This window comes from Medicago truncatula, chromosome 2 (assembly GCF_003473485.1).
Source record: "Medicago truncatula cultivar Jemalong A17 chromosome 2, MtrunA17r5.0-ANR, whole genome shotgun sequence".
NCBI classification, from domain to species: domain Eukaryota; kingdom Viridiplantae; phylum Streptophyta; class Magnoliopsida; order Fabales; family Fabaceae; genus Medicago; species Medicago truncatula.
In genome coordinates, this window is record NC_053043.1 from 48135723 (window position 1) to 48146964 (window position 11242).

General features: G+C 31.3%; 1 protein-coding gene across 2 annotated transcripts; it reads left to right on the top strand.

The window, feature by feature from the left end:
- The first annotated feature begins 5505 nt into the window (after positions 1 to 5505).
- On the top strand, positions 5506 to 9657 carry LOC11421473 (uncharacterized). Of its 2 annotated transcripts, none has more exons than XM_003597415.4 (7): positions 5506 to 5985; positions 7150 to 7362; positions 7667 to 7807; positions 8210 to 8329; positions 8424 to 8510; positions 8850 to 9296; positions 9428 to 9657. In XM_003597415.4, exons 1-6 carry the CDS (start codon positions 5629 to 5631, stop codon positions 9288 to 9290), a joined length of 1359 nt encoding a protein of 452 aa, XP_003597463.2. In that variant the 5' UTR covers positions 5506 to 5628; the 3' UTR covers positions 9291 to 9296; positions 9428 to 9657. The 2 variants fall into 2 exon arrangements, with proteins under 2 accessions (XP_003597463.2, XP_013465436.1); XM_013609982.3 differs by having other exon boundaries at positions 5507 to 5985; positions 7664 to 7807.
- Positions 9658 to 11242: the final 1585 nt, after the last annotated feature.

The window sequence follows — 11242 nt, forward strand, 5'->3', positions numbered from 1 at the left end:
GCATCTGATAGGAGGAAGCCACTTCTTTGTAATTATTTTTATGATTTGGATCTTGGACATTGCTTTATTCATTCACACTGCTAAAGCTACTTGATTTAATGAGTAGTAATTGTGTGATATTTTTTGCAGTTTGCGTAAGTTGTTTGTATTACTAATTGGTTTCAGTACTGTGTTGGAAGAACAAGAAAGAGAATTATTAAACCATGGAAGAATAAGAATGAGAAGAAAATATATGAGAAGAAGATGAAGATGGAGTTTTGTATTTTTTCTATTTCTGGGTTTTTATTTCTAGTTTTTCATCTTTTATTGTTATTGCTGATTGTAGAATTTATTGTTGTTGAAATTGGAATTGGAATGTTTGTGGTTGTTGATGGTAATGAAGAAGTTGTTGTTGATGGTGATGAATAAATTGTAGATGGGGATGAAGAAATTGTTAGTTGTTCTGTTTATGGAACTAGATTCATAAAGAAAGAAAGTTGTTGAACTATTGTTTTTTGTTTTGGGTATGAAGTTGGATGATGAAGAGGGAAGAAGATGACAATAAAAATGAGAAATTCTTGTGTAGGAACGAACCTAACCTATCATTCTTACAAACAACAAATTAAAACATGACACGTCGTTGTTTTCTTTTAAAATAATTATAAAAAATTAAATCAACTAGTCCTTTCTCTCTCTCCACCACCACTAGTTGGTGATCTTCCATCACCATTCACCACCAACACCATTTATGGTGGAAAAACAACGACGTATCATGTTTTAATTTGTTGTTTGTAAGGATGATAGGTTAGGTTCGTTCCTACACAAGAATTTCTCAATAAAAATTATCGTATGTTGTGAGTCCAGGGTATGCCATGTGTGCTTTTTAAATCCAACCAGCAAGAACCTTAACCGACATGTGGAAAGGAGTTAACAGATTTTGCAAAATACTAACGGAGAAGACCAAAATAGTAAGCGACAGAAGAATTATGGGACCAAATCGAGACACTTTATAGTTAGATGACCAAAATGAAAACCAAAAATACGTTAAGGGACCAAATGATGTATTAAGCCAAAACTTTATAACCCAGTAGTACTACCCCACTACTCCCTAGGTTTCCACTTTGATTTTCGGTTGTCTTGTTGTAGCCTATTATAATTGATTTTCACCTTTAGGTGTACAACATGTATATGACACCTTATATTTATCTTTTAAAAAATTTAAATAGAACATTGTTCTTTAAAAAAAAAAAAATACATTTTTATATTATTACGAACCTCTTTTCACTTACAAAACCGAGCCTCCAGATTCTTAGGAACGACCATGAATGCTAGCAACACACATTTTTCAACACACTGTATTTGATTTGTTAAAATTCATATGGGTCCTACCAAATCATGCGGACCCCATATAAATTTGGTGGGTCTCATGTGAATTTTAACCAATAAAAAAAAGTGTGTTGAAAAGTGTGTGTTAGAATGCGTGTTATTAAAGCATCCACAATGGTAGTCCACTAATATGGATCTCAGATGTACACATCACTTATTTATAATATTTTAATAAAAACATATATTAAGGACTCCAATGACAATACACTAATAAAGACTTCAATGAAAAATACTTAAATAAATCCAACTAACTTTACATCATTAAACAAAAATAATTATTATTTCTTTTATAAGTGAGACCAAATAATACATATTTTATTACTTCTTTTAAATGTATGACCCGTTAGTATTTCATAAGACAAATGGGACAAACAAAGACAATACACTAATATTTAAACATAGTACTTAAATATTACTTCTTTATCTAATGAAAGATCTTTAACATGAAGTAGTCCTTAAAGTAATGACCCCGTTAAAGATGTTCTTAGCATTTCACAACATTTGTCATTGAAGAATTTATGTATAAGTTAGTTATTTTATAAATCATCAATTTTTGAGATGCTTCATCTTCGAAAGCGCGAGGATTATCCACTTTTTTTTTTTTTGTTGACGTGGATTATCCACTTGAAAAAGCATGTGTGTGATGATTGTTATATGACATGGACGTTACTTAAAATGGGGAGGAATACATTTTGGTGATTTAGTGTGCGGTTGGTTTATAATGGTGAAAAGTGATTATAATTGAATTGATTTCATGAAATTAATTTTAATAATAAATGAATTTAAATTTAAATTATTTATGTTTTGATCCATTTATACGTACTGAACAATATATTTAAGTGTGAAAAATCCAGAAGTCCTAGCTCAACGGTAAAATGTCGAAATTGTTAGGTCGGATGTCATGATTGAGATTCGAACTCCGTTTCCTCCACTTGTGTGTATAAGTTTATAATGACTTTACCATTTCGTTTATCTACCAAAAAAAAAAAGTGTGGAAATTATGAATGACAGACAAAAATTATGTAAATCGTAATTTTAAGTTAGAATAAACTCTATAGACGTTAAATTTAAATTCTAATTGAGGAACCTTTAATATACCAAAATTGATTTTAAGAATCACTTTTTACTTCCCTCTTAAAAAGAAGGCAAAATTACACTTTTAGTCCCTTAACTTAATTTCAAGTAACAGTTAGGTCCTTTATCTTTTTTTCATTTCAATTTGGTCCTTTTTGTCCATTTTCATATGAAATTTTAAGCTTAAAATTCATGATTTTATTTTTTTATGGTCTTTCAATCTTCAAATCTATGATCTTCGTCTATGTTTGCATAAGAATATTAGATTTGAAGCTAAAAAATGTATATGAAAATGGACAAAAAGGACCAAATTGAAATTAAAAAAAGATAAAGGATCAAACTGTTATCTGAAATTAAGCTAAAGGACTAAAAGTGTAATTTTGCCTAAAAAAAAATTGTTTTTACTTTTCTGAAAGTTAATTCTACCACGCATCTAATAGAAGAGTATGAGGTGTATGACCGCAATTTCAAATCTAAATCTCATTTAGGTACAGTAGTAACACATAAAAAAGGTAGAAAGGGAATACTATATATATATATTTTTTTTATAAAATATTTAAATGTTATATATTTTTTATGTTTGTGTCTAAATTATTTATATTTTCATGATTGTGACCACCCAATGATCATCCTTAATAGAAATACGAATGGTGTCTCTATCTCAACTTTCTTTGTGAAATTTGAAAACCATATTTTGTCATCATGACCTTCGATGAAACAAGGCATGAAAATAAGTTTATAAGCATGGTTAATCATCACCATACATATGGTTTTGTGGTAACTAGGGATTGAGTTAGATTAAACTCAAATTTTAAGACGTTATTATAGCCTATCAAATCTCTTGGCCACATGCTATCAGGTCACGTTGTCGATCAGTTATGTTACATCTTAAATGTCAGTCCTAACTGTGAGAGAGTACATTTAAGATCAATCTCATATTTGATGAAATAAGATTTAGATATAAGTTTGTTAGTGAGATATTCTTCATCTTATGATGTGATTTTGTAAGGGTTGAGTTAAGTCGAACTTATATTTTAAGAGTAAGGATTATCTACCTTTTATTCTTCTTCTACATTTCTCTCTAACTCGTACTCTATCTGGTATTTCTCTCATCATTTGTTGTTCATTCTAAACATTATTCTCTTTCATACCTTATCAAAATTTTCTACAAGGTCACAGTTTGTTTTGTAACCAAGTATCTAATCCGTAAAATTTGACGATAATGTTAGCAATCTCTGTATGTTAAAATGAGATTATCTTATTTTCTTAGGATAAATTTTCCAATCAGTTACTAATCAAACAATACCACTGAGCTAGTTTGCCTAATTAACTGTACAGTAGCCCGTAAGTCCAATTATATACGAAAAATTAAAGAGATAAGCTTAATGAGTTTTCCTTCAAAAAAAAAAAAGCTTAATGAGTTTTTTTTTTTTTTTTTTTTAGATTAACAAAAAAAGCTGATATTTATAAGAGACTAATGATGAAAACATGATGAGCCTTTTGCAATTCTAACATCACTTACTCCAAATGAAGATGGTAGTCTGAAGACAAGCGTTGATAATCAGGTTGTTAACAAAATTCCTATCAAGCTTATATGTACGTACGTATATTATGTCTTAATCATAATTTTGAAATATTGGAAGGATTATGAGTGATACTAGACTTCAAATACTAGTTGAGTTGAAACTTTTAAATTTGAATGCATCGTTGAAGCATGTTTACTTGAAGGTCAACCCTTGTGTTGTTTTACTTACCAACTTGAGTCATCATGGTTACTTCACTTTGATATAATGAGGTGTTGCATCCGGTATGTGTTTTGGAACCACGCTGGGTTCCCTTCAAACGCATTGGAAAGTGTGACAATCGTGAGACTTGGGATGACATACGGGAAACCAAACATCCAGGGGCGGATCCATATTTGATATGTGTGTGGCAAAAGTAAACTATGAAGCAAATTATATTACTATATATATTAAAAAGATGAAATTTTGACATTTAAAGCGCTTCAGCAAATTGGTTTAATCATGTTCATTTCATTTAAATGGTTAAATGTTTGATTCCCAAAACATTAAAAGGGGGTGCCGCTGGGTGTTACAATCATATCATAGTAGCAACATATATGATATATAATGAATTGTTTAGGTTTATTATATGAAGAAAAAAAATGGAGAATAATCTCGTGTGGCACTTGCCACTCCATGGTGGATCCGTCCTGCAAACACTAGATTGGTCTATTGTAATTTTCTTTTCTCATAAAATAAAACTCACATTACGAAATAAATCATTTGAAATCAGAAAAGCTCACGACATGGCATTATGAATTAGATTTACACTACAACTAAAGATGCATTTATTAAACTCATTTTTCTTTTGCCATCATGTTTTGTGATATATTTTATCAATGAAAGTCAAATTTATTTTAATTTATTTTATTACTATTCAATCAAATAAAAAAGAATTTTTTTCTATTTAATTGAATACATAGATTTGTTGAAAATGACACTAATTTTGCATGTTAACATATTCTCAAAATGCCTTAAAAAAATCACAAATTGTCATGGTAATAATTCAGATCAATGAAACCAATTTGTAAGATCTTCATAAATTATAAACTCACTTAGATTAGATTGGTCTAATGTTGATTTAAGATCTTAGAATGTACGCATCTCAATATTTCAGATTCGATTCTTTCTGTTATCAATTTAAATGTTATGCATTTGTACTATTTTATTTATAATTAATTTCACTGTAGTTAAGTTTTTTATTAAAAATTATTTTTTCTTGCAAAAAAATCAATCTTTTATTATATTTTATAACATTTCATAAAAAATAATCATTTTTTGTTGTTGATAATATCATAAAAATACACGTGGTCAAAGAAAAAAAATCATCAAAATACTGAAATACTCTTTATGTTAATAATAGTCAAAGAATTTATTTTAATAAATTGACACCATAAATTTGAGACTATCCTTTTAAGGATTTTGATTATTATTTTGAAAAAAAAAAAAAAAAAAAACTATAGAGAAATGAGAGTAAATTGAGAATGTGAGAGAAAATGATTGAAACTGTAAGTTTCCGCTAGCATCCAACACTAAACTCTAAACAAAATGGCATAGAGCCGTAGAGAGTATAATCTCTTTCTCTTTCTCTTTTCCCTCTCAAACTCAAAATTCAAACAACGCTTCAATGAACAACTCTAACGGCAACCCTAACTCTACTTCACCGTTACCATGTCTCGTTTCAATTCCTCCAATCACTCTCTCCCGCCGGCACCGTCTCTCCGCCACAACCGTCGAGCCGCGATGTCCGATCTCATTTTCGAAGCCAATGGCGTGGATTAACCTTGAGGGAAGGGTTGTTAATGCTAATGAAGCTAGCGCGGCGAGAACTATTGGTGGTGGATTGAGTGATGAACTTGCATTTGCTTGGGATCTTTTTCCGCCTATTCATCGGTTTCTTATTGTTGCTGTTATTGGTGTTGCTGCTGCTCAGTCGAAAAAGGATCGAGAGATTTTCAATCTTAAGAAATCCGTTGAGCTTAGGGTATGTATAATTTCTGCTTTTATTCTTTCAATTTTGTTAATTTAGTGTGTTTATAATAATATTGTTGCTGGGGCCAATTTGAGTTGAAAATTTGAATTTAATAATTTGAAAGGGTGTTATCGTTTTGGCTTTTCAAACTTGATATTCAAATCTAATAGTGTTCAAAGGCTGTAATTTACTTTTTTTTCATGATTAATTTTGAATATGTAGAATAATTGTTATTTTTTTCTTTCTTATGTTGAAAAATATTAGTAAATTAGTGGTTATGTTTGTTTTTAGGGTTTCTTATGTTAATAGTCATTTGGGGTCTATTTGCTAAGCCATGTTTTTGAGCTTATAACATATAGCTTATAAGTTCATTTGACTAAAAAAGACCCATTTGATAATAGTCACTTTCTCACGAGCTTACTTTTACTAGCTTATAGAGGATTTTGGATTTTGATAAGCTAATTCAAGTAGATTATAGCTTATCATTACTTATCTCAATTTTACCCTTACAATTTTGATTGAAAAAAATTAAATATTGATTAAATATATCATTTCATATTTATCCACTAATTTTACCAAACACCACAAATTCAATCAACTAGTTATCCACTATCAGCTATCCGCTATAAGCTAGCTTATCGGTTATTCACTATTTGTTTCCAGATAGAGCCTTGGACCTTGGTGTTCCTTAACTCAGTAATCACTAATCAGCTAATATTTGAGATTATGTAATATGATTGTGATTTACCAAGGAATGTTGTAGTCATAGTAACCAATAGTCCGAGTGGTAAGGAATTCAAACCTACTAAGTAAGTAATTGTTGTCATAGTGACCAATAATCTCTTAAATTGCAGACATTTCACGTGATGCGGCTGCACAGTTGCAGTTGTGACCGAGTCCACAACTGCATCTTTCTGCAATTGCATGGTGATTGTAAATCGCCTAAAATTCGTGCCACAACTTTTCCTCTTGAATATGAAAAAACTTGGCTGAGCAAGTTTCTCAATGGGATTATTCATTGCTAAATAACGATATATATTTCGTAATTGTAATATGTTTTGAAAAGCTGTTGTGACATTAAAAAAAAAGCAGTTAAGATGAACTTTTGAACTCATTTGATTGTTCCAACTTTGAATGTGTGTATTAATATTGGTTTGTTTCATCACTATTTTCCAGGACCAGCTGTTATCAAGCATGCAGGAGAAGCTTGACAATCTTTGTGAGCAGTTTAACAGTTCTAAAGAGAACACAGTTGCTGCCGTCAACAAGTTATCCACCAAGGATGGAGAATTGCAATTAGATGAAACATTTGGCTCTGAGCGAATTAAGTTTGTTGATTGCGGTTGTTGGCATTGTGATGAACACTCTTCCTTCTGTAATGAATATATGGTAAGAAACTCATATACTAACTGTATCGTGGTCATTATATAGCTTTTCACTTGCTGCTGGGCAATTATAACTCTGTATCTTCCTAACGTGTCTATTGAAAAACTTAGTGTTATATAGCGGAATTTGAACAAATCACTACTGTTCCACGATACCTATTTAGTACTAAATATTGTCAAATAATGGTAGCGGCGTCATAGCACTGTTGTGCAGAGGAATTTGAATAAACTGTTATTTTCTGCTACTGCAAATGACAACACTGGAACAACTAGCTCTGAACTTAATCACACATTGACTTTGTTAGCAGGGTGCCTTGAGTAGAAGAGCCTCCGGTGGAAATGAGGTCCTCCAATATAAGTCACCCTTCTCTAATGAAGACCAAGAGGAGAGAAGAATGTCTGGCTTGTCGGATTTGGCTTCAAGTGTCACATCTGCTGCTGATATCCAGGTATTATTTTCTTCAGTGTCATCGTTGAATGATATTGGCGATGATTATTCTGTTACAGTTTATAAGTACATCATAAATCAGGTTATCTGTCAGTTGATACAGGATTCTCGTCATAACTTTTATCAAACTAGGTTCTCATGATTCATTCATCAAATGATCTTGTAGCCTGTTTGCATTCCACGGTCTTGACTTTAATTGGAATCAAGTTAATGAATTAATAATTGCTTAATTGTGGTTGTTGCATTGACATAGGTTAAATGCAATGGCAGAATTATTTTTTTAAGTTGTTAATTTGTTTTACTCTTTTGCGGTACTTATTTTTCCTGGTTTCCTTGTGTTTTTATCAGTTCTATCATATCATCTGTTAAATATTATCTTTGACATGCTTTTTGTTATTCTCAGTTTAACAACTTGGCTGTAGAGCAAGATGTTTATAATCTTAAGAGGGACTCCGAAGAGAAGGAGACCACAATAAAGGAGCTGACCACTCTGCTAAACTCTTCAGAGGTTGCTAATAGCAAGGTAATATCTGCATTTTATTCTCTAAAGTTGGAAATTGCAACTTCTTTTTCCCCTTTCCTAATCCACTTATCATTTTCACTACAATTTAAAACAGAGGGTTTCTGAATTAGAAGACATTATACGGAGGAAGAATACAACAATTTCAAAACTAAAGAAGGATTTGGTTGTTCTGGAACAAAAGGTACATATATACATGGTAGATCTAAACAAATGAAATGCACCAATAGGTAATTTCGGTGCATAAGTTGATTGAGTGACTCATTTTTGTTGGTTATGTGCACAGAATTTGAATTACTATTGAAAATACATTCAATATCATATTACTTTTAGCATGATTGTTAAACTCCCGATTTGACTTTTAAACTCTTACGAGTTTACGATTCTAAGTCACAAAAAAGTGTTAACTTGTATATAAACTCTCTTTTAACTAAACTCTTACGAGTTCAAGTAAACTTATATGTTTCTTAATTACAATTTTGAAATGCTTCTTATATTAACGGCCCTTTCAAAATTCCACCAGGTTATGCAGCTTTCAAGGCTTCGTCGACCATCCTTCTCTGCAAGTATTCCAAATGAAATTCAGCTGCCACAAATGAGAGATAACCTCATTTATGATATGGACAGCACCACTAGCCCCTCATCTTCTGATTCTGATAGTTCTCCTGTCAACAATGTACAAGATCTTCCTGTTGATGTCATTATGCCAATCAAGAGTTCTGAATCTACAATTGGTCAGATGTCTACGCCAGCAAAAAGCTTAAATTCTTCAGGGGGACTCATTGAACGCCGCTCGAAATTTCGATCCGCTGGTCCTCTTAAAGAAATTCCTTCTTATCAGAAATCTAATGCAGCTTCTTCTTCGAGCCAAAAACAATTGTCACCTCGTAAGGACTTAAAAAAGAGTAGAAGACGATCTCTCAATGGAACTAAGTGTGCGAGTGCAAATAAGAGATGGGTTTAGTAGCGAGTAAGTCAGCTTGAATCACCAACTATTCCGATTAGCAAATGCCTTTTTTTACCTTGAAATTCTGGAATTCGATTTACATTAAGGTGACTTCCATGTAGATATGCTTATTTCGTGTTCATTTCTCCTTGTAGGTTGCTGTGGAATGTAGCAGAGTACAGGTTGCCTTTTGTTCTTACATATTTTGGATTTTCTTCTTAGACTGCGCTATTCTTTGCAATTAGCCAACAGGATCAAATAGTAGCAAACAATAGGTAGTGAGTCAATATTCTACAGGTTTATGGTGATACTATTTTAAAAACTTGTTGCGTTGTTAAATTACAGATTGTAGCAGCAGGGACTATTTTAAGTTTTAGCCATTAAATATGGTTTTGTAAATTATAGCCAGCCATTGCTGTCTTTGGGATGATCTCTTATTTGATTAGTATCCTTCATAGACTAATTTACCCATTAATTATGGTCTTTTATTTTGTCAAGTAATTGAAGCAAAACCAAACCAGTGAGACCTCATTTTCATTTTTAGCATTGGGATGAACTCTGCTGATTTATAATCTGTAATGAACCTCTGCTCATTTCTCATTATAGCTAGTACTCCTTTTTTTTTTTTTTTTTTTTAATTAATTAAAACTATTTCACCACCACCCCATGAGATTTTAACTCAAGTTTGGCTCTCCATTTTCTTTGTTCTTTATATCAAAGATTTTCTTCAACAAATCTTTGAATATTGACGGTATTTTCAATATTATATTGTTATTATTATAAAGTAAATTATTAAGATCTATATTCTTATAAATCAACTTAATTTTGTTTGATGTAATGTATGAAAGAGATTTTATTTTTCGGCAAGCATGAGTTTAGAATGATATCTTAAGGCATTCAATCAAATTTTCATATTGCTTTCACATCCCTAGTCTTATCTTCTGTTTTGTCGTCATCATCTACATTATTCTTGTTAGCCTCACTCTGCTTTGGTGGCTCTATCTGTATTTCACATTTGTGAATTTTATGCTGCAGTGAGAGGCACCGAGCAAGTGGAGTTGGAATGGAATCTCCATCAAAATGCATTTTACAGTGATACTACATAAAAAGTAGTATATTATTTGATAGAATAAAAATAATGGAAAATAATAGTAATTTAAGTAGTCTTATTCAAAATAATAATAATTTAAATAGTCATTCCCTATTTTCACAAATAATAATACTCCCTCCGTCCCTAAATAAGTGACCTAGTTGACTCTGACACACATACCAATGCATATGTTTTATCTTTGATATCTTCAATTCTCTACTAAAAAAAATTATAAAAATTTAATATTTTAAAAATACTCATCGAGACGAATCCAACAACATCTTATATGATATTATTTATCTTTGTGAATTAGTAGAAAAGTATGGTCAAAGTATGTCAAGTCAATAATGTATATTGTCAACTGAATCATTTATTAAGGGACGGAGGGAGTAATAATTTACTTGCTTACTACGTATGATGGCTGTGAAGTATGACGTTGGTATGATGCTTGCGCTACAAACTTCAACCTGTGTGGGCTGCGCATAATGAAGCTTCCATTGAGTCAGAGTCAGTCCATATGTGTACACAAACCGAATCATTTGCTGAATACCCCACACACTTTGTTTACCTATTCAATTTCCAAATCATTTCCTCCAAGAAATTCATTTGAAGAGTGAAGACACACCGTTCTTTGATTTCTTCTCCATAAAATAATACTATACGAACCGTTAAAATTTGACCAAGTTGTGCACAGATAAGATAAATCTTGTAATGTATGAAATTGTTTTTATCATTAGATCAATAAATTTTACCGTTAAATCAAATGAAACATGATAAAATTTATTGATTCAATGATAGAAAATAGACTTTTAATCCATGTGAGTTTAGCTCAGTTGATATGGATAGTGCATATTATATGCAGAGGTTGAGGTTCGAACCA

What these genes read in the sequence shown, in the direction of transcription:
- LOC11421473 (XM_013609982.3), top strand. Translation starts at nt 5,629, where the DNA reads ATGAACAACTCTAACGGCAACCCTAACTCTACTTCACCGTTACCATGT. An exon ending in CATCTGCTGCTGATATCCAG is followed by an intron (nt 7,808 to 8,209) that starts GTATTATTTTCT and finishes TGTTATTCTCAG; the next exon opens with TTTAACAACTTGGCTGTAGA. An exon ending in TGGTTGTTCTGGAACAAAAG is followed by an intron (nt 8,511 to 8,849) that starts GTACATATATAC and finishes AAATTCCACCAG; the next exon opens with GTTATGCAGCTTTCAAGGCT.